The sequence below is a fragment of the Mus caroli genome, unplaced genomic scaffold, assembly GCF_978045245.1.
Source record: "Mus caroli unplaced genomic scaffold, Mus_caroli_1 scaffold_14, whole genome shotgun sequence".
Lineage (NCBI taxonomy): Eukaryota > Metazoa > Chordata > Mammalia > Rodentia > Muridae > Mus > Mus caroli.
The window spans coordinates 31,467,392-31,491,154 of record NW_028227269.1 but is presented as its reverse complement, the minus strand read 5'-3'; the positions used below and the strand labels follow the sequence as shown (position 1 = coordinate 31,491,154).

The following is a 23,763-nucleotide window of genomic DNA, read 5'->3' as shown; positions in this document are numbered from 1 at the left end:
TCCCCCTTCTCTTCCTCAATCTATTTCAGGGGGAGGTTGGCATAAGGCTGCCCTTCTGCAAGTCTCTCTGCTCCTGGACTGGGAAAAGGTGAGCACTCTGCATGCTTGTGTATCTGGAGGGAACAATGAGGGACAAGATATGAGCAGAACAACAGCATGGGACCAGGGGAGAGAAAGGAAAGCCACTGTTTTCTTGTTCGGCTTTCTTAAAACTGGCATCAGGGTCAGGGTGGCGCTGCCTGAGGGGAAAGTCCTTGGAGATTACCAACATCAGGTAAGGCTCCTTAGACTTTTGCACACTTGTTCTTTTAGACAGAGCCTCACCACATTGCCCCAGCTGGTCTTGAACTTGTGGTCTTCCTGCCTCAGCCTTCTGAGTGTGGGATTATAGGCATGTGAAAACACCTAACCATGAGACCCTTTTGACTTGGGTTGGAAATGACTCCCATTTCCAACTTACAGCTTAGACCCAAGCTGCTATTACCCTTGGGACCTGGAATGGCAGGAGGATGGGAACCCGGGGTCTGGTACAGCAGTCCTGGGCTCACATCCTGCTCCCAATTTTATAATTAAGAAGTGACCTTAGGAGCAAGAGAATGCTTTCAAGATTGTTCTTATGTTTTGTTCTCTCTCTGCTCATCCCCCTTCTCGGATGCAGCAGCAGGAGGCAAGCTAGAGGCACAGGGAAGGGCGGGGCTTGTGCTACCCCTTCTCCTCTGCCAGACCAAGGAGATCAAATACAAGAGAAGATCGTTGCCAACCCCACGGCAGCCACGATGGCATCTGAGAATCTCCTTCCTCTCAAGCCCATGGTACATCAAAGCTCCTGTCGGCCCTATAAACAAGATGCTGCATGGATACTTTTGGCCATGGATGAATGAGTGCATGAAGAGATGGATGAATGGAGAAGTGGATGGGAAAGCAGGTGATCTCAGCAGCAACACAACTGTATCGTCAGGGACTGAGCATGCTGGGCAGGGGTTCCCACGGGGGCAAACCATGGAGGTCTGCACACATCCTTAGAACTATCTGGCCCTGCGTACGGCTCTCCTGACAGGGCAAGGGTACATTCTGGAAGGCACTAGCAACTCTTGCTGTCATTCTTACCCGATGGTGGCACGGCAGGTGCCTCCGGCCCCTGACTCATGTTCTTATCATCTAAATAGTCACAGTGGTAGAGGTCTGACCATGTCTTGTAATAGGGGTAATTTACAAGGACCAGGCAGTTAATTTACTTAAGGGGATGGGGGCGTCAGTTGGGGATCTTGAGTGAGATACAGCTTACTGTCCCGGTTTATATTTTTCTCATTAAATGGTATAAATACTTCAAATTGTGCAGACAGGCAAAATTGAAGCCCTAAGTCTTACTTGGCCCCTGCCCAAGATGGGAATGGCTGCTACTTCTGGTATACCTTCTAGACCTATCTTTCCTCTCGTCTTTAACCCTCAGTGGTATAGGAGAAGTGGGAGAAAGAGCTGTCCCTGCAAGCCTTTCCCCCATGCTAAACAGTTTCGATGTTTCCTCAGTGCCCAATGACAGCGGTTTTCACCTTTGCTGGGCTGCCTGGCTTAGGTTTTGCACATGGCCTACAGGAAGTCCCATATAAAAGCCCAGAGATGTGATCAAATTCCTGACAGCTCCCATCCTCCCATGCCAGCTGGCGTGGGGATCCAGATGCTGACCTGGCTGAAAGAGAATACTGTGTTGGCGTCTCCTGATGCAGAGTTAAATGCTTGTTAAAGAAAAAAGAGTCTTGGCCGTTCCTTTTCTTCCTAATGTCTTCCACGCCCCCATCGGCTGCCATCCCTCCAGGTTCGGGCCCTTCAGGGCCTGAAGTCTGGGCAGCGAGGTTGAGAGGGCAGCGGGGTGCTACGCTCTCCAGAGTTGACACCCAGGCAGCCCCAATGTTGCTCAGTGACAGCAGATTGGTTAGGCAAGTCCTGAACAGAGGGGAGGGACCTGACGCCCTGTGGCTCGGGCTTCTGTGCCTGAGGAGGAAAGGAATATGGAGCTTGAGCTGACAGAGCACCAGCGAATGAAATACAGATCAACACATTCCTTCCACGTGTCAGGGACGAACACTTCTATAACACAGGCGATCAGAGAGCGGGGAGAACCACCAGGGTTGGCTGCCATGTTTGGAAGTTAAGGCAGAGGCTTAAGCCACCAAATAACCAAGAACTATGTAATCCCCAAGCAGAGCTTCCTAAGATTCTAAATGCAATACAAACAGAAATTAATGACGCCTTGGAGACCAGCAGGGCAGGCACTCACACAGGAGGACCCTTTCCTAGTTAATATACCAGCATCTGTCCTGAGTCCCCTGTGAGTGCTTAACAGAAACAATGGAGACCCAGGTCTATGTGTGCAAAGGGGCTAAGATGACAGCTGCCTGGGGAGAGGGGAAGGCTGTAGGTTCTGTTTCCTGTTTCTCAGGATGCCCTGCAGCCTCTCCTGGGCCTCACTGGGCAGGCTGAGGGTCTGAACTGTTATTGAGACCCAGACTGACGTAACCCATCCTTTTACTGGAGTACACACACTCCAGGTCCCTTAGGAGGCATGGGGGTGGGGGGACATTCAGAGGTTGGCGAAATGTGTCACAATTGAGAGGATCCAGGCCTTCTATTCCTCCCCAAGAGCATCCTGGGTTTCTCCCCTTTCCATACATCCTCTATAAAATGTCAGTGCATTGGGAAATGTGGGAGAATAAACAATGGATCCTAAGCTGGACTTTAGAGGAGAGAGAGAAGGAGAGGTGAGGAGAGGGCCCTAGGGAGATGGGGAGGGCCAAAGACAAACTCAACCAGCTTCGCAACGTTGCTCAGAATCTGCCCTACTGACAACTGTACATAGATTTTAACAAGGACAGCAACTAGCTAGAAATTTGTGAGTAATCATTATGAAAGTTTTTATCATTGTCCCTGAACCATTAACATCACAAACAGAAGCACATTCTTAACAGCTTTAGACAATAGTGATTAAAAAAAAAGCCCTATAATCCTACAGAATAAACCCGATTTTACCTTAAGATTCTTCTCATTTGGTTTAGAAGATTACCAACACAACAACCATCTCCCAAGAAAACAAAGCAAACAGCCCCATTATAGGTGTTTCCAAAATGCTATTAATCAGAGCTGACATTTCAGAGTCAACCAGGAACCCTGACTTCGGGCTCATTTTGGTCTATGGCAAGCCAAGGGCTGGGGCTTGTCTACAAGGTTTAGGCAATAATGAGGCAGCTCTCCTCTTAGATCGCAAAGAAACCGTCGCTCACTTACTTCCACATCTGCGAATTCAAGTGTTTTTCTACCATGGAGTTCAGTGCGAAGCGAAATCGATCCCACCTTCTATCAAACACATAGTATCCTCGTCCCATGAGGCGACTCCCAAATGAGCAGAACTATGAGGGGGGAAAACATTTTAATTTTGATTACAGGTTAATAAGCTACACAGAGAAAAATAACATTTGCATAAAAACACACAGGGGTACCATTTTACTCAAAAGAAAAGAAGCAACTGGTACCGAGGCCAAAAATATTTCTGTGATGTTGTAGTTTGAGTTCTGGGGTCCCAGCAGAAGCTCACATTTAAGCTGGTGATTGTGCCATTCAGTTTTCTGTGGCATGGAGGGCCACCCTCTTTACCTCCGGGATGGAGCCAATGGTTTAGGATAGAAAATAAGAGAGCAACGGCACCCAGGGATCTTTGCAGCTCCACCTGTTCATCACGCCTCCCATTATCTCTTGGAACTTGGGCTTCCCTGCTTCCATTTAGGGGTGAAAAGGCTGGTTCTCCCCACCTTGATGCCATAGAACTTCCTCCAGGTGAACTGCTGGTCCACTCCAGTCCCAATGGCATCTGCGTGCCTTTTCCTTTTTAAAGATATGTATCTGTGTGAGAGCATGAGATCCCTCAAACTGCAGTTACAGACAGTTGGGAGCTGCCATGTAGGTGTTGGGAATTGAATTTGGGTCCTCTGGGAGAACAGCCAGTGTTCTTAATTGCTGGCATCTCTCCAACCCCTAAAACACTTTTTTTGTTTGTTTGATTGACTGTGTTTTGTTTTGTTTTGTTTTGTCTTGTCTTGTTTTGTTTTGTTTTGTTTTCCAGAGACAGGGTCACACTATGAGCTCTGGTTGTCCTGGAACTCACTATGATGACCAAACTGGCCTTGAACTCATAAAGATCTATCTGCCTCTGCCACATCTGCTCTCATAAGATGCCCAGGAATACATCACAACTCTGAGCTCTCACCTTATCCTCTCTGCCTGCTGTTTTCCTCTTTAGCAACTATGATTGTATTCTTTGATGGTTTGTATATGTTTGACCCAGGGCATGGCACCATTAGGAGGTGTGGCCTTGTGTGTCACTGTGGGCATGGGCTTTAAGATCCTTCTCCTAGCTGCCTGGGAGCCAGTCTTCTCCTAGCAGCCTATAGATGAAATTGTAGAACTCTCAGCTCCTCCTGCACCATGCCTGCCTGGAAGCTGCCATGCTCCCACCTTGATGATAATGGACTGAACCTCTGAACCTGTAAGCCAGCCCCAATTAAATGTTGTCCTTATAACAGTTGCCTTGGTCATGGTGTCTGTTCACAGCAGTAAAACCCTAACTAAGACAGACGCCCGATTTATAATTCTCATTGCTAATGGCCTCATCTGACTGCTTCTCCCACTGTGAATACTGATGACACATCTACTATACATGGTCTGAAATCTGTTGCCTGTCTGTTCTTCCTCCTTCTCTTCTCTCCTCTAAAACTTCCAGCCCCACCTTTCCTTTCCACGGCGTAATCACAGGCTCTAGCCTTTATTTCACCAGGTAACACTGGGAGAAGGCTCACATGGAATCACCTGAGTACATGACCCACAACTTTTTCAGAGGGAGAGCCCCTCTTCAGAAAGCAGAATCAGCATCAAAATACAAACAGCACCAGGGCAATCCACAACAGAAACCACTTAGACTCATTATATATACACAATGTGATGGCTATCAATGTTTAAAGTGTGGGGACTTCGTTCTCTTCCTCCTCAGTATAAGAATCATAGAGATAAAGAACTTTAAAAGGGGGCTTAGGATTAGGGAGCTGAGGCAGGAGAATTATGAGTTCAAAGCCACATAGTGAGAACATCTTTAGAAAAACAAAAACAAACAAAAAGACACACCACATTTTTTTTTAAAAAGTGAATTAAAAAGTTCCACAGAAATATTTAAAATAAACCACTGAATTTAAAATTTAGGGCTGAAACATTCAGGCATTTAATAAACACTGGTTGTCATGTGGGGCAACTGGAGGCCAGCAGACAGAAACTGTAAGAAGCAACCTCCGAGAAGGTGACACTTGGTGGGTCTAGAGCTCAGGAAAGCCTGCAAATGACTCTATAATTCAAATGGCACTTTTCCCATCCCCGAGCTTCCAGCAGCTCCCTGGCAGCAAGCCCAGGCTCAGTGCTGGATTGGCACCCATTCTGCAAAGGCATCCTGGAGGAGCCTTTGGAACCATTTGCAGGAGGACCTGCAGGGTCTTCCCTTTGTTCTTTGTTAAAACCCTGCTACCCACAAAATCTGATACCACAAATTACTACAGCGCGTTCTCACTGACCAAGGAGAAAAACATACATGTAACTTCAGCACGGAAGTCGGTCTCCACCTCTCTGTGGGAGCTGATCCTGGTGTCACTATCACTGCCTTTATCATCCCAACTGCTATGTGTGTGTGTGTGTGTGTATGATTTGTGTATGATTTAATGTGTCAGTTGATCATAAGAAAAAAAGGACAAAGCAAAGAAACAAACTCATGATTTTTCCATTTTGTTCTGCAAAACGTTAAGGGTCTATAATGCCCTGTGAATGTGGCTAATCTCCTATAGGAGCGTGCCCTGTGGACAGACTTCTTGATGCTCTCCAGATGCTGGCCTTTTGGGAGAGACCAGTATCTCTTTCAGCCTTGGGAGCTGGAGGCCCCTTTGGTTTTGGCTACCAGCATATCTAATACCACTGGGGTTTGAGGCCAGATAGCCAGGGAAGCTGGCACTGTGTGCCTTGGGCAGAGCTGCAGATGCTCACTATGACAGACCCTGCTGCCACTGGCTGTCCTCTGCAGTGTCCTGCCTTACTTGGCCCTGGCTTCTCTTTATTAACACAGCCACACTTTTATCTTGATATTGTGTGTGCAGCAGTTACAGAGAAGACCTTGGAATGAGGCACAGCTGAGTCACCACACTCACTCCTTTTTCTTTCTGCCACCTGCCAGTGTAGCGGTAGACATGTCACAGCAGCGCTGTACTACATACAGCAGAGACATCTGCTGGGGTTTCATGGGAAGCTCTTAGTAAATGAAGAAAATCATCTTGGAAGACCCTCTTTTTGTGTGTCCCCCTTCTTCCCTGTTTAGAAAGGAACCAGGTGCCAATGTGACCCAGGAGCTGTGGTCAATGTATTAAAATGTGAACAGCAAAGATGTGTGCGGATGTAGTAGAGACTGGACCACGGCTGCAGGTGCACCTGCCTCTAGGTTTCTTGCCATGTAAGATAATGAAATGTTCCTGTGTGAGTATGGAGGCACTGGGTTTTCTACAACTGCAGACAAAATCACTGCAGCTGGTCCCTCACTACTTCAGCACTGGCAGAGTCACAGGTTAGAGGTGAGTCACGGGTCACCATCATCTCCAGAAATGGGAAGTGGCACACGGGTGGAGGGGGAAGGACCAACCTTGACTTCCAGCCCTACTGAGTTCATTTGCAAAGCTTCTGAGATCTAGAGTCAGTCAGAGCTAATCCTGAAGGCTCAGGCTGGCACCAGAACAAACCACCATGAGGGCCATCTAACCAGGGACACAGCACTGGGCTCTGTAACTGTCACATCAGCCACTTCCTCTCTCAGAGGACTATGAGGCAAATGTGAACAGGCCTCCAACTGATGCCTTCATTTCCCCTTATGATGTCAATGACCATCTCAACTGTTAAAGTCATTCCCTCAAACTGCTCTCACTGACGAACAATCATGGTGATGTGAAACACCATCCCTACCGCTGGCTCTGCTGCCACATGGTCATACTAACAACAGTCAGGCATAGAGGCTCTGTTTTCAGATGTGCAAAGTCAGAAAGTTGGTTCCTAAGAGCACGTATATAGACACCATTTCTCAAGCATTCTTAAGGGACTATATATAGCCAGTTGGGAGCCCCTTCATTTTATTCCATGATGTTCAAGGACATCTCTTATGCCATTTCACCTTTGGGAAAGCCTTCAGATGAGGCTATACTCTCGAGCCCTTTCCTTAGGAATACAGGCCTCTGTTGCCATCACCAAGGGGCCTTCAAAGCAACAGGGGACACAGCATAGGAGGGACAAAGGAGACCTACCGCAAGAGGTCTGGGGTGGTGTGTGGAGAACTGACAGTCTAACTTCTCGGACTCGTCGGCTCCGTCCATCTCCCCTTCATCACTGGACAGCCGGCTGGCAAGGTCGCCTCCAGCTGGGGGCAGAGGGGGCTCTGGAGTGTAGCCGCTGTGGTTTGAAGACGTACTGCTGCTTATGCTGTTTGCAGACGATGGTCTAAGGGTGAGACGGGGAGAACACAGAGAACAAGTTGTCTTCAGGAAATCAGATCCACCCATTTCATGCCGCCAAAAAGCAGTCCTGCCACGATGTCAGGGAGGGCGAGCCAATGGCACCGATCTAAAGGGAAACATTAAACTGCAGGGGTGACAGCTCTCCTCAGGGACCCACTACTGTTTGTAGTACAGTGTTCTCTGGCTTGCTGCCTCTGGAGTACAAGGCAAGCCCAAGAAGGAACCCCTAGTGTGAGCAGGGGGATTGTGACATGTGAACTTACGCAGAGTCGAGTGACTGTCTTCTGGGAGTTCATCTACAAACACTCACCCAAGATCAAGTGTTACCAACAGTTTAGTTTATGTCCTTTCAGACTTCCTTAGTGTGCATGCATGAATTAAAAAAAAAAAAAAAAGTAAAAGGATTTGAGACGGGGTCTCATGTATCTCAGGTCTTGAACTCCCTAAGTAGACAAGGATGACCTTGGACTTCTGAGTCTCTTGCCTTTACCTCCTGAGTATCTGGGGTCGTAGGTGTGCGACACCATGCCCAGTGGATGCAGTGCTGGGGGTGAAAGTCGGGGGCTTTGAACACGTTAGGTAAGCACTCTGCCAATCCAGTCACTCTCTTCCCAACCACTGAAACCGATTTCTATTACATTATTATTTTATGTGTTGGGAATCTTGTCTGTATGTATATCATCACTTGTATGCCTGGGTGTCTGAGGGGCCAAAAAAGAAAAAAAACTGGATCCTGATCTTACAGATGGCTATAAGCTCGCTGCTGTGTGAGTGCTAGGAATTAGACGTGAACCCAACCCTAAGCATTTGTTTCTAACTTTTCTAAATGGCTCTTGGGTAAGTAGTTTAGCCATCATGGCAAACCATCCTGGTCCTGCAGGATAAAGGTAACCTGGATTTTGTTAATTACATCTTGGTCATACAGGAAAATCCCTTTTTCTTTGTTTTGTTTTGTTTTATGAGACAGGGTCTCTAGTCCTGGTTGGTCTAGAATTCTCTATGTAAACCAAGCTGACTTCAAACACACAGAGATCTGCCTGCCTATGCTGCAGAGTGCCTGGATTAAAAGACATGCACCACCTAGCCCAGCAAAATGCAAAACATGGAACATAGGCTGGGCTTGAACTCATGGTCTTACTTGCCTATGCCTCTTCAGCAAGTCCCAAGTGGCAAGTGCCACAACAAGCAGCTATTTTCACTTTTGCAAGAAGTCTTTACAAGTGAAAAGTCAGGGTCTATATAAGTCAGAGGACACTAACAAGAATACACTACAAATAAAATTGTAACACACTAATATAACAACTGTTAAAATTAGGCCATCAATATATCACTGCTTTCCAGCATGTAGGGGAATTTTCATAACAAACACTGAAAACAGAAACAAAAAGAGAGCTAGCAGTATCCATATGCCTAAGAAAGAGACTGAAGAAGTTCTGTTTTTCTTGGTTTTACTTTTTTCCCTGTTTTACAGATATACATTACAGTAATGGGTCTCATGTAGCCCAGGCTGGCCTTGAATTTGCTGTGTCATGGAGAATGACCACGAATGTTCTTGTGCTACCTCCCAAGTGACAAGAGGCCAGGCCTGGGCCACCACATGTGGCTAATCTATGTACATCTTGTTAGTCAATCAAGTTAGTTAAAGAATTAACATATCCATCATTTCTTAGAGTTATATTTCTACCACCTACGAGGAGTTGAACTTGGGGCTTTATGCCAGCTAGAGGAGTGTTCCACCACTACCTGGAACTCTTTTCCAGTTTTATTTTGGGACAGAGTCTTATCAAGTTACTCAGGCTGGCCTTGAACTCACTCTTGAGCACAGTGCCCTCTTTTTTTGGGGTGGGGGTTTACAGTGACCATTAGATCTGTAACACAGTCTTATCAATTAGAGTTGCCATTGGGCATTGTGCCCCCATAACTCACTCTGGACCTGGACCTAGACCTGTCCTGGCTCCTGTCATTCCTCCACCTCTCCGTTGGTCACAGTACTCTAGTCTCTTTCTCCCTTCCCGTGGCTTCCTTTCCCTCTCCCTCCCTTCCTTTCTACTTATTTATGGAAGGTGGGGAGCTTACCATAGGGTCTTGCTATGTAGCTCAGCCTGGTCTCACAATACTCCCGCCTCACTCTCCTGCTACTGGAATTACAGGCCCAGGCTACTATGTCTAGCTTCTGCCTACTATTTCTGAGTTCAACTTTGTAAAAGAGTCAACATAAAAGTGGAAACAGAGAGTGTTTTTTGGACTTGTTTTGGTTAACAGAACCCTCTCAAATTTTATTCATGTTGCTGAAAAGAGCTAGACTACCATCTTTTGTGGCTGAATAATGTTCCATTATGTTACATGTAACAAACTTTCTTTTGTTTTTGTTTTTTGTTTTGTATTGTTTTTTGGGGTTTTTGTTTGTTTGTTTTTTAAAGACAGAATCACATGTAGATCAGGATGGCTTCAAACTCACTATGTAGCTGAGGGTGACTCCGAACACCTATTTTTCCTGCCTCTACCTTCAATACCTTCTATTCTAAGTGCTGGGATGACAGGCAGGTACTGTCAGCCTCCCACCCCCAACAATGGACTTTGCTCTTCACTATGTAGCCTAAGCTATCCTTGAAGTCAAAAGCTTCCTGCCTCAGCCTTTCAAGTGCTGGAACTGTAGGTATGCAGATATACCTGGCCCCAAATTTCTTTATGTATTCACCTAGAAGCAGACACTGAGCTTGTGTTTATGTCTGTGCTATAGTGGATAATTCTGCAGTAAATACCAACCTGTAAAGACTGCGCATGAAATGAGATAAAGGAATCACGCTCAACCATTAACCTCCTTCCCCAAGTTCCTCAACAAAGATACTTAAGAGGTTTTTTGTTTTTTGTTTTTTTTTTAAAGGGGAAGAGAGTCAAAGAACAGGATGCAACAGAAAAATGATGATAGCTACCCTGTACCCATGTGTGCTCTTTTTAATTGTGTTTATTAATGATTGGCTTAGAACGATTGGCACACGCACACATGGCAGGGCAGGGGGAACACAGGAGATTTCTGCCACATGTGTGATGGGCTGAGCAGGGTGAATATAGGAAATATCTGTCATTTCAATGGAATTTTCCTATCAGCCTAAAACTGCTTTAAAATATAAAGGATGTTTAAGAGAACCGGTGAAGAACGCACATGGAGAGTGGCCTCGACTTCATCTGGACGGCAGGACTGGACACACTGAGATGTCTGTGGCCATCTTGCTATTGGACTCAGAGGATGAAGTTCTAGGGACTACAAAGAGGGTAAAAATTTCAAACAAAATGCAAAGAGGGCCACTGAGATGCACAGTGTTCGAAAGCACTTGCTGTGCTGACCTGGGTTCAACATCCAGAAGTCATAAGTCATATAAAGGTTGAAAGAGAATAGATTCAATAGGATTGTCCCCTGACTTCTACATAGGATTCACATATCCCCAACACACATGCACACACACACACACACACACACACACACACACACGGGAGGGGGTGGCAGCAGAGCAATGCCTGATCTCTGGGGACTAGCTCCCCTCACCTCCTTGTCACATTTGCTAAGACTCCTCATGTCAATAGTTCTGGGTTCTGCTATTTGCACCCGAGGAACCTGAACGGACACACGCATGAACAGATTTCCGCATAGCTTTAGAAGACAATGTGCCAGGGGAAATGCTGACTAGTGGGAAAGGAGCTGACTTGCTCTGAAACGTCTAGGAAGCCTGGTGCATGACCTACTGAGGGCTGCAAACTATGGATGAGCAGGAGGATCAGAAGGGCAAGGCTAGCCTGGGCTACAAGAAAGACAGAAGGAAAAAAGGAAGGAGGGAGAGAGAGAGAGGAAGACAACTAGTTAGTTAGAGATGAGAACTATGCATAGCTGAACAACAGCTGGCCTCCATACAGGTCACCTCCACATCTCTACCATCTCACACCACCAAATAACACCACGCCTGACAGGACACTGTCCCCATCTCAGTCAATCTTCTAGGGAGAAACACAGGTTTTCTTGTCAGAGAAAATGAACTGGAGAGGTATAGACACAGGCTTCCGAGCAGGTCAGGGAGTAGATGTTGCACAGGTTGCAAACAGGACCCGGGGATTGTCTCTAAGGAGGAATCCCCAGTACCTAAGCCTCCTGTGAGATCAAGCAGCATTCGTTTAGGAAGAAACTGACCACCTGCAAGGAATCTTCCAGACTTCGGGCCTTATAACCAGATCCTCTTTTGGGTCTCCACATGGAGGCTTCCAGCCAACTTGCTGGGACCTATCTTCCAGCTATTCACGGTCAGCCATTACCTGGCATTTCTACAGCAACCCCAACATGAAGCTGACCCCAAAAGACACTGACACATGAATGGGAAAAACCTGGAATGAGCAAGAACCACGAGGGAAAGCAGAAACGCTAAAGACCCATCTTCAAGTCCACAAGAATGTTATTACACTGTTTGACATGAGGCTCGGTGGTACCACAGACACTTGCTTGGCATGTGAAAGGCCCTGGGTTTGGTCTCCAGCACAAACAATTCCCAAAACAGAGTGGTATCACTTCAGAGAAATTAATGTCTTATAAAATAAACAACTGGATAAAACGAATGAGATAAACCAGGCATGTTGGCACAGGCTCATAATCCCAGCTACCCAGAAGGCATAAGCAGGAGGATTTTGAGTTTAAGGCCTATAGTGAGACCCTGTAGTGGTTTGAATAAGAATGGCTCCCACAGGTTCATGTGTGTGAATGCTTAGTCATCACGCAGTGGCACTATTTGAAAGAATTAGAAGGATAAGGAGGTATGGCCTTGTTGGAGTAGGTGTGGCCTTGTTGTCAGAAGTCTGTCACTGGGAGTGGGCTCTGAGGTTTCAAAAGCTCATGCCAAGCCCAGAATCTCTCTTGGCCTGCTGACAAGGATATAGCTCTCATCTACTTCTCCAGCCCCACACTTACATGCCACCATGCTCAATGACATGATGACAATGGACAAAAATCTGGAACTGTAAATGAGCCCCAAACTAAATGCTTTCTTTTATGAGTTGCCTTGGACATGGTATCTCTTCATAGCAATAGAATGAAGTGACTAAAATAGACACACACACCCCTTTTTTTTTTTTTTCTTAAAAAAATACATTTTGGCTTTTTGAAACCAGGGCTCTCTCTACGTAGCCCTGGCTAATCTAGAACTCACTATGAAGACCAGGCTGGCGTCAAACTCACCCTCATCCCTCTGCCTCCTGTGTTCTGGGATTAAAGGTGTGTGCTACCACAGCTGCTGAGACCCCCACCTCCAATAAATAAAAGGCTGGAGGGCGGCCTCAGTGATTACAAGTGTTTGCTATGCTGTGGATCTTGTTCCCCTAACTGGGCAGCCTTGTCTGGCCTCAGTGGGAGAGGATGCGGCTACTTCTGCAGTGACTTCATGTGTGAGGGAGAGAAGGTGATACTTGGGGTGGAGTTTCCTCTTCTCAGAGGAGAAGGGGAGGGGGACCTGTGTGAGGGGGTACTGGGAGGAGGTGAAATTGGGATGTAAAGTGAATAAATAAATGAAAGAAAGAAAGAATATATTTTGATATATTCATACCAAAAGAAGAAGAAGAAGAAGAAGAAGAAGAAGAAGAAGAAGAAGAAGAAGAAGAAGAAGAAGAAGAAGAAGAAGAAGAAGAAGAAGAAGAAGGAAGAAGAAGAAGGAGAAGAAGGAGGAGGAGGAGGAGGAGGAGGAGGAGGAAGAAGAAGAAGAAGAAGAAGAAGAAGAAGAAGAAGAAGAAGAAGAAGAAGAAGAAGAAGAAGAAGAAGAAGAAGAAGAAGAAGAAGAAGAAGAAGAAGGTTTGCTGAGGACTTGGGTGTGGATCCAGCACTCCCGGAAAAGCTGGGTGTGGTCCTGTGCACATCTGCAACCCGAGCACCAGCAACGATGAAAACAGAATGATCACCAGGGACTACTGACTGCCAGTCCTGATGAAGAACGTGAGCTCCGGGTTCAGCAAGAGATCTGGAGAGCTCCTTCTCTCAAAGGAACAGAAAGTAATAGAGGAGGTCACTAAAATACTGGCCTCCAAGTGCTCACACACAACACACACACACACACACACACACAATCAATCAATCAATCAATCAAAGTAACAAATACAAATACAAAATACAAAAGTAGAACAAGAAATGTAAAGAAGAAAGTCAATTATAAAGTCAGAGAAATATGCCTAACATTCCACTAAGAAGAAGCCAAAGAAAGGAAAATACAGACAACACTGGGGAGAAATGTGTCTAAGATGCAACAGGAAACCATTCGAGGAGAGGAGAGAATGGGGCAGGACAGGCTTTCTCATATTGTTTAGATCTATCAAGTATCCACTTCAATAAAGAGAAAAAGAGCTACAACAAAAGAGATGTCTGTTCCCTCTGGCATGATGGTGCACTTGAAAGGCAGAGGCAGGGAGAATCTCAAGTTCAAAGCTAGCCTGAGTGAGACTCAGTTTCCAATATGTGAACATAATAAAAATTAAAACCACTGGAGACATCCCTGAGAACTTTCAGAGCCCCATGCTTTGGCGGTAAAAGCTTGTCCTTGTCTGGGAGTCAGGATGTTAGGTGTCACGGTAGAGCCTCCTCGTGCTGGCAGTCATGGGAAACTGTCTGCAAAATTCGGCAGGGAGATGATTTCCAATCCAGTTGTATGCCCACAGAGATCATCAATTCAGCATTAAGGTAGAATGAAAATGTGCTTGCTGGGTGAGGACTCTAAAACTGATCTCCCATGAACCTCTTCACAGGCACCTACTGCAGGAACTACTCCATCAAAGTGAAGAAGCGAGGCAGAGAAGGGAACATCAGGGCAGGTGCCGGGGAAACAGGCACAGCGAAATGCACCCCACTGGCGGGGCTGCTGCTGCTGAGGCTGAGTTTTCAGGCACTATTTGATTTTTGAACTGTGAACTCATATAACTTTGATAAAAGTGAAGTTTAATTAAAGAACAGATGGTTGAAACACTCAATAGTAAGTCCTAGTTGCCAGATAAAAGAAGGGAGGAGGTGGGAGGAGGAAATTCCTAGGAAGGAGAGTTGAGTAAGACCCTGAATTGGTAGAACTAGCTCTGAACACAGAAAGGAGGTGGTCTGTGGACACATGTAGTATAAATGCCTCTTTTCCTCTGTTTTTGTTTTGAGATAGGGCCTCTCTACATACTCCCTGGAACTTACTATTTATGGACTAGGCTGGCTCCTGCCTCTGCCTCTTGACTGCTGGGATGAAAGGCATGCATCACCATACCCAGCTAAAAATTATAATTTTGAAACCTAAACTAAATAGTGAATTTGAGGCTAACCTGGGCTCACTAGATAGCAAGAGCTTGTCTTTTCCCCCATCAAAACAAAAATAAACAAACAAATGAAGCTGGAGAGATGGCTCGCCAAGTAAAAGCACTTGTTCTTCCAGAGGACCTGAATTGAGTTCCTAGGACCCACGTTGGACAGATCATAACTCACACACACACACACACACACACACACAGAGTCATACATCATAAAATAAAAAAACAAATCTTAAACAACAACTAAACAAGAGAAGGTAATGAGACCAGCTGCATCTGTCTGTTGACTTCAAAGTCCGCAGACCTAGAAGGCACAGATGCAGAAGTCAGGGACAGCAAGACTATGTAATGTGCTAAGAAGATTCTCCCAATGAACTCCACACATATCCCTGTCTTCAGTCATCAATTTAGGACTGTCTGCCTGTCTCCACATCATCCCTTGCAGTGTAAGAGCCACTGGGATTAGCCAGTTTATACTTTGGTCCAGATGTGTGAGGTCTATAATCCAGGATAGCACTCACATTTTATTGGCACTGGCTTCTACTGGCTTCCTTCCCCCTAGGAGCTACAGTGTGGTCTGTCACAACCCAGATGGACTCTTTGCTCTCCTCTCCTTTTCAATTGAGTTTAGATGCATTTGACTGGGCTAGGACCCATAATCCTTAGTCTCTTGGGGGGCAAGAAATGTGTTCTCTTAGAGGACAAAGAAATGGGGTCAATGGCTGTGTGTTATAATTTGAATGTAGACTGTCTCTCAGAGGGTGGTGTTTTTGAAGTAGTGGAACCTTCAGGTTGTAGTACAAGGGAGATAACTAGGTTTTGAGGACACCAACTTTCATATACAAGAGGAAGCCTGACCTCTTGTTCCCTTGCTCATACATGTTGTGGTGGTTTGAATATGCTTGGCCCATGGGAAGTGGCACTATTAGGAGATGTGGGCTTGTTGGAATAGGTGTGGCCCTGTTGGAGGAAGTGTGTTACTGCGCAGGTGGGCTCAAGAAAGGACAATGCATCAGCTACAGCAGCTGCAATCAGAGCTACTACTTGATTTAATTTTCGATAGTCAACTGTCATTCTCCACGATCCATCTGTCTTCTGCGCTGGCCAGAAAGACTTAAAGGGAGATGTGGTGGGAACCACGCCCCTGCATCTTTCAGGTCCTTGAAGGGGGCACTAATTTCTGCAATCCCTCCAGGGATACAATACTGTTTTTGATTCACTACTTTCTTTGGCAGAAGTAACTCTAAAGCCTTCCATTTAGCTTTTCCAACCATAATAGACCCTATTTCTGGCACCAACTTCTGTCTTAGTTGAGGTTTGATTGCTGTAAAGAGACTCTGTGACCAAGGCAACTCTTATAAAGGGAAACATTTAATTGGGGCTGGCTTAAAGTCTCAGAGGTTCAGTTCATTATCATCATGGTGGAAAACATGGCATCGTGCAAGCAGACTTGGTGCTAGAGAAGCCAAGAGTTCTACATTCTTAAAATCCACAGGCAGACAGAAGAAGACTGTCTTCCATGGGAAGCCAGGAGGGGACTCTCTTCTGTAATGCACTAAGAAATCTCAAAGCCCGCCTACACGGTGACACACTTCCTCCAACAAGTCCACACTTCCCAATAGTGTTACTTCCCATGGGCCAAGCGTATTCAGACCACCACACATGTGTTCTCTCTGCAGACAGCACTTTGCCTTTCTGCTGTTCCACTATGTATAACGCAGCCAGAGAGATGCTATGAGAGGCTGGTGCTGTGGTGCTTGGACTTCCTAGTCACTAGAACTGTGAGCTTAAACATCTTTTCTTTATACATTGCCCAGTGTCAGATAAATTTTTATAGCAAAACAAAATGACCATGTTTAGGGACATTTGCTTATGTGCATCACATGTGTGCCTGTTGCTCTTAGGGGCCAGAGAGAGAATCAAATAGTCTGGAACTGGAGTTTTAGGTCATGAGCTACCAGCTGGGTGCTGAAAACTGAACCAGGGTCCTCTTCAAGAGCAGTTAGTACTGGGTGTGGTAGCATTTACCCTTAATCCCAGCATCTGGGAAGGAGATCTCAGTGAGTTTGAGGCCAGCCTGATCTACACAGTGAGTTCCAGCCCAGCCAGTAATATGGAGGAGGGGGACCCCTGTCTAAAGAAAAAAAAAATAACAAGAAAGAGCAGGAAGTGCTCTAAGTCACTAAGTAGTCTCTCTGGTCCCATCCCTAAATGGCTGGACAACCTGAGTCTGGGGGGAATCAGAGCCATGGGTAAGCTTATCTAGTAAGAAAGCATGGAGGTGACGGTTTGGCCTCGAACCCTGTTGCAGCTCTTCTTATCTAATTTAAGGTGTAACTCTCTCACGGTGTAGCCGAGGCTGGTGTTAGACTCTTGATATCCCAATTATTGAGAGGACAGGTATATGCCACCAAGTCCAACTTAAGTTAGGACTTTCAAACTCCAGACCCAAGTTTCTTTGTTAACAATCCTTGACAAGAATGGGTTGGGCATAAGGTCATTGAAAAGATGAACAAAAGATGAATAATATACATTATGGTTCTCTATAAAGAAAATCCAGAATTGGGAAAGGGTTATAAGAATTCCATTTATGTGTGATGTCAGTATTCATTTTAGCTGTTAGTATTGATGGAATATCTACTACATACATCACTAATAGGAGCAAGTAGATGCTCTTGAAGGTTTTGTGTGATTTTGATGTTAAATTTTGACCATGCCTTTTCAACCTGACTGCACAGGATTTCACTAACCTGAGGACTTTGCTCCTGATCATTCACTTTGGAAGATTCCAGCCCTGTCCTAAGGAATGATCCCCTTTCTAGTGTTTGTCATAACGCTTTGTCTCTTTTCTTTGTAAAGACATTCATTTCTAAATGAAGCTTATCCAAGTCTCCTGCTTCCCAAAGAGAACATAAACACATAAACACTCAGTGTTTCCTACAAGTGGACATTCACCTAAAAAAAAAAAAAAAAAAAAAAACAAAACAAAAAACCACAGCACAAGGAACAAAGCTAAGAAGACCCTGGAGGTCTTCCCTGCCCACTCTGGTTTTGGCAGCTGTTCCCCCTACTTCCCTGTTAACTCAGACACCACTGATAGAGAATGGCCCCATGGCCCCATCAGCTAAAATTTGAGAGAAGTGTTTCACGAAACAGACATCTAAGTTGGATTTTATGAGACATGCGTGATGGGGAGTTTAAGTTCAGCCTTGTCTCTGTAGAGATTTCGAGGCCAGTCTGGGCTTCATGAGACTCTTTCTCACTCCTCACACACACACAAAAAGCTATCAAGCTAGTTTTGCTTGGGGAATCCTTCAAGAGTCCACTGTGGTCTGGGGAACATTGGCCCTGGATACATATGGTTTTACGTAGAGGTCAGTCTGCCAGTATCAGGTACTGTGATAATGGAAGAAAAGTGTCCAGTACCTACAAAGGATTTGAAAGCCACTCCACACAGTCTGCCCTTACCCCTGATTGCTCTTTTCTAGTTACTCATGGTCAAGTGAAGACTAAGATTATTAAATGGAAAATTATATACATAGTCAGCTCATACATTTGAAGTCCTGAGTTGTGTGATGAAATGCTGAGCAATCCCCCATGTCCCCTCCAGGATACCAATCACTGTTGTCTATGTATCCATGTGTTGACTCTATCAATCCCTTAGTAGCCACTTTCAGACCAACTGCAACAGTATAGCAGTATGTGAAATTTAGTAACCTTTGTTTTATACAATCATGGTCCCAAAGTGCAAGATAAGTAATGCCGATAATTTTGTTACAATGTATTTTTACAATTGTTCTATTTTATTTTATTATTAGTTATTGTGCCCCAATTTATAAATTAAATTTTATCATAGGAAAACATGTATAGGAGAAAACATAGTATATACAAGGGCTGGTTTTATCTGAAGTTTCAAGCATCTAAAAAGGGTCTTGGAGAACTGGGAGCTACTACTTATTTATACAGCTGAAGTCCACAAGTTTGGAATGGATTTGTCTTCTAGACTCTAAAAACAAGGGTGGCACCTTTGGCCAATAGCTGGCATTACAGTGAGAAGTAATTATAAAATGCTCTTTCAAAGAAGGGGGTTGCAACAGCACACATGTATCCAGCAATGGAAAGGTGGGTTGCAACAGCACACATGTATCCAGCAATGGAAAGGTGGGTTGCAACAGCACACATGTATCCAGCGATGGAAAGGTGGGTTGCAACAGCACACCTGACTACAGCGATGGAAAGGTAAGACGGTGGCCGTTATCCCAGGATCTTACACTAACAGATATGGCTCTCTGCTCCTGAGCGCCTGAGGCTGAACTTGACTCTAACCACAGCTGGATTCTGCTGCGGGACTGGAACCACTTTGTCTCAAACTGCAACAGGTAGAGGATCATGAGCAACTGCTACCAAACAGATGTTTGCTTTAAAAGCCAACAACTCCCTGCTCTTTTCTATGGATAGTCTCTCAAAGCTGGTTTGCTGGTTGAACAATGACCCTCTGGGACACATCCATGCATTAAAAAAAATCAGATAATACCAATATTTATACTTGCTGGATTTTATTATCTCCTTATTATGCCGAGTATGGACATTTGAGTCTTCTCTGGCTTCCGAACTCTAGATTTTTTGGAAAGCAGAGGCCAGTTGCATTTTTTTCCTCTGCCCTTGCCTGATAGCGCCTTGCATCTGGAGCAAGCCCTTCATAACACTTTGGTATGCATATGATTAGTTCTACTCCTGTTACCTGGAAATAGGTCTCCTGCCCACCAAAACAAACATTCACAGATCTTAAAGTGTTTTTTTTTTAATCCAAATGGATTGTAATTTTGTTTCCTGTTTTTTTTTTTCTTCCCATTTAGTGCAACCAAATAAAACCCCAAACAGGTGGGTTGCTGTCAACAGCACCAGCGTGCCCTTCATCCTGACCATAGGGAAGTGGTGGAAATAAGTCGTAAGACCATGTGACAAGTGACAAGAGGTCCCCGGGAGCTTATAAGATATTCTAACTACTTATCTACCCAGGCTTTCCCTTTCTGCCCCAGGAGTCTCCAAATAACATAAAACGCAGGCAGCCTGGAAGTCGCCTGGTGGTTGAAGTGCCAATCTTCCAGCGTTTATTTCCAGCCCACTCTGGCTCTGTAAAAACACACAGTCTGATAAAAAGGTCTGCTAGGAAGGCTGACGACTACACCATGTGGCAGGCATCGGGGCTGAGCCCCTTAGGCGCAGGATCGTATTTAAACTTCACAGAGCCTTAGAAGGTTGGGGTAAAATATCTCATCAAAGAACCGGCAGGCCACACACAAAACAGCTGGCAAGGAAGAGGGCCTGGACTGAGGGGGCTGGGGCTGCTTCGAGGCCCGTGCCGACTTACCTGGGAAGTACAGAGTTGAGTGGCCTGGATTTTGGTGGGGATGCTACTTTCGGCTCTGCCACCGTGCTCCCGGAAGATGCTTGCGGAGCATCAGGCGAGGGTCCAGGAGGGTTCGGAAGTATCTCCCTAGCGGAAGTCAGAAGGTGCTCTTTCACTTCTTTCTCCCGGGACTTGGCTTTGTGCTCCGCCAGGAGGAGGTCAAATTGCTTTTTCCGGCCTGGGACTGCTCTCCGATGGCTCAGCGAGTGTGTCTAAGGAGAAGAGACAGGAGAAGCACAGCCTCTTTGATCAGCACATACACCTGCTTCCCCACGGCCTGCATTTCCGAAATTGCAACCATAGGCATTTAAAGATGCTTGAAAAAGTCAACTTCAAGGCAACAGCTCCTGTTCTGAGGCTGGGAAGAGGCAGAGACCGCTCGAAAGCAACCATGCCCTACACTCCAGGTGTCAAGAAGCCAAGGCTTCCTCCAGACAAATGGCATGAGATAGCTTCTGCGTAGAACCCAGGACAGCCTCGGATGAAAGTCACCCGCAAGGGAAAGCTAAAGTCAATCCACGTGTGGGTAGGAGGCTCCAGTTGGCCCATGCATTCAGGGCCACCAGGCAGAGAGGGGAGAGCCTGGGTCCAAAGAGGCACTAGAAGGACAGGAGGAAACCTGGGGTTTGAGGCTACCCCGTAGCGGAGGCCTGAGGTCCGCCTGTCCCCTGGTCACCCCGAGTGGCTAGATCAGAGCGCAGTATCTCATCCTCCCCTCCGGGCTGCCTTTCTGGGCGCTGCCGCCGCCGCCGCCGCTCCTGCATACATTAAAACGTAGCAGGCTTTAGAACCGCCTGTGAGTGCCTATAAATACAATTTACTGTCTGGCCTCCCAAGTAACACGGGAAGCCTAGGGTGTTTTTGTTTCCCCTCTCTCTCTCTCTCCCTCTCTCTCTTCCCCTTAAAAAGCCAGCCAGATTGAGGCAGGCACTATGCTACCATGGACAGAGAAGAAAGCCATTTCCCTTACAAAGAACAGCTGGAGGTCATGTCGAGGTTCCACACCCTGCCGTGTGCAGAGAGTGGCATGCAAACATTTCGACAAAGGCCCCAGCAAGAGCAGGAAGTATTTTTTTTATGGAAAGAGAAATACCTTGCAGGTGAGGGATCTTGTGCAAGGTTTCTTTGTCTCGGGATCCAATACTCCACAGTGTTTATTTGGGTCAAATTCTCTCTCTGGTTTAAGAAACAAACAAAAATGTAAGAAAAAAAAAAGGAGACTAAATAGGATTTGGCATTAAAGACTACATTTTTTTTTTTAAATGCACATATCCACCAACAAGTGTGACGTCAGACGATTTTTCTTCTTCTTCTTCTTCTTCTTTTTCTCTTCCCCCAACCAGCTGCTAAAATGTTTCAAGAACCACTCAGGGAAATCGGTGCTGCACTCTGAACCCAGACTTTCTGAGTCTGATACAGGGCGGCGTAGGGGACAGGGCAGAGGGCAGGAGGGTAGGACCATGCAGTTTGCAAATACTTTATTTTATTTAAAATAGTCCCACAGGTCCTTGGTGCTTTGGGCATAGTGGCTGCAGAGCAGAAAGCACCACTGGAGACCTAAGGATGCCTGCTTCCTTTGAAGGCTGCCTGGAGAATCCATGCATGTCCCCAGCCCCACCTCTGCCTTCCTGGTTTATCCATTTAAGTGGGAGCATGTTCACTGACTTGTCAGGGTGGCCTTTCCCATGCTTTACAAAGCCCTTGGTGAAGGCTTTCCACGCAACCTCATAGATAAGTCACATCTCTGACCTGGAATTGGCAGTGCCTCCGGCAGGGGCAGGAGAAAGTGTGGCTATGCTCCTCTGTGGGGCTGAACTTGAAGGCACAAGGAACACAGGCTGCTAACCTTACACCTCACTTTGCCTGTAGCCCTGGTCCAGATGCTGCACAGGAGGATCAGACAGGACACACTGGCCTGGGAGATGAAGGATGCCTGAGGGAGGGAGGGCTTTCTTCACTTCCTCCTCACTGCCTGGAGTGTTGATTGCTTCCATGGAAGTGACTGCTAACTGTCCTCCAGATGCCGCCAGCCTCTTCATCTCTTTGGGAATTACTAAAAATGCTTAACCACACCTGCACGATGTGGGAATGTGTGGCAACCTTTGAGGGAGCCCCGGGCTTTCTGAAGATGTGTGCTGTCTCTGGTCAGCACCAGCAGACACCTGAGTCCGGTAGAGCAGATATTCTCATAGCTCTCTGGGCATGAAGGGTGGCAATGTTTAATGGTGGAGAGGGGGTAATTAGGAAGGGTGCCAGGCCTCTAGAAATGTGAGGTGTCTGGAATGGCCTTGACGGCAGCAAACTGAAGAGAGTTCCTTGGCCAGAAACTGTCAGCATTTGCTGGTGTAAACTGGAACCATAATAAATAAATGTTCTATATTCAAGTCTGGGGGATCAGAAGGATGTTGCAAAGGAAGCTGGGATGCTGTGTACAAACTGTCCTCCCACCAGGGCCATCAAAATGCCCCCTTCCTTCCTGCAGACAGCTCTGTCCAGCAGGCAGTGAGTGAGTGGGTGTCAGGCCTGCGGTTGAGGTCTTTCACTTGGGTCTATCGGAGTTAGGCCTGTGCCCAGACACACGCCAGCCCCTCAGGTTGGAACTGAATGGGGTTTTGACTAGGGGCAGGAGTTGGCTGTTGAAGGTGTGAGAGAGGTAGAAACTAGCAAAGGACCCATTGAGACAAGATAACCCACAAAACACAAATTCACCCCCCCACATACACACTCCAGTTTATATCCTGGATATAGGCTGGAAGAAGCCACGGTACTATTATTGCAGCAAACCCACAGCCTCTGGGCACTTCCCAGGCTGACCCCCTCCCCCTACACACCCTGGGATGGACACACTCCATTTGGGAAGCAATGAAGGACTTGATCCATAACGTGAAGCCTCATCACTTTCTCCCTTTACTGTCATTGTGGACGTACAGGCCGTGGAGAGAGGTGTGGGGCTATTTCGTTTGAATGCTTTTGGGTAGGCCCAAGTACTTTTAAATATAATTTTTAAATACAAATATAAGGCAAAAAATCCAATTAAATATGAAGTAGAATTTAAAAAAATTACTCACACCTTGGGTGCTTACAAACCATGCCTGAAGCAAAAGATAAAACCACCCCCCCTTTTCTCTCAAGGATGGCTTTCTCTGTACTTTGTTCTTCCTAGCTACCATTACATAGAACCCATGTGAAACTCATAGCTTCTGGTCATTTGGAGAAAGCAGAACAAGCCAGGTTTAGTTCTACAACAGACCCGAAGCAAACATCCTCCTTTGAGACAGCAACTGTCACCTCTGAGTGGCCATGTGTCTGTTCCGGGGGCTGAGCAGGGACCTGAGAGACCTCCCCACATCCTCATCTGCTATGCTGGTCCCAATGGGAATTCCAGCTTGACTCTAAAAGAGAACTCAGCCACAGCCTCAAATGCAGAATCAACCCAGGAAGCCAGGAGGCCAAAGGGCAGAGGTGATCGTTCCCTGT

At 46.2% G+C, this 23,763-nt stretch overlaps 1 protein-coding gene across 13 annotated transcripts in view; it reads right to left on the bottom strand.

Moving 5' to 3' along the window:
* Atxn7l1 (ataxin 7 like 1) overlaps positions 1–23,763 on the bottom strand; it is a 222,214-nt gene that overhangs the window by 9,862 nt on the left and 188,589 nt on the right. For 9 of the 13 annotated variants that reach the window (XM_021178814.3, XM_029484852.2, XM_021178812.3 and 6 more), the window contains 5 exons: positions 21,380–21,462; positions 20,248–20,498; positions 7,365–7,557; positions 3,280–3,401; positions 1,684–1,989 (listed from right to left, as the gene is read on the bottom strand). In XM_021178814.3, the coding sequence (XP_021034473.1) occupies positions 1,684–1,989; positions 3,280–3,401; positions 7,365–7,557; positions 20,248–20,498; positions 21,380–21,462 (955 nt within the window). The remainder of the gene's footprint in view (positions 1–1,683; positions 1,990–3,279; positions 3,402–7,364; positions 7,558–20,247; positions 20,499–21,379; positions 21,463–23,763) is intronic. The other 4 variants (XM_085830291.1, XM_021178815.3, XM_029484853.2 and 1 more) reach the window with 1 other exon arrangement.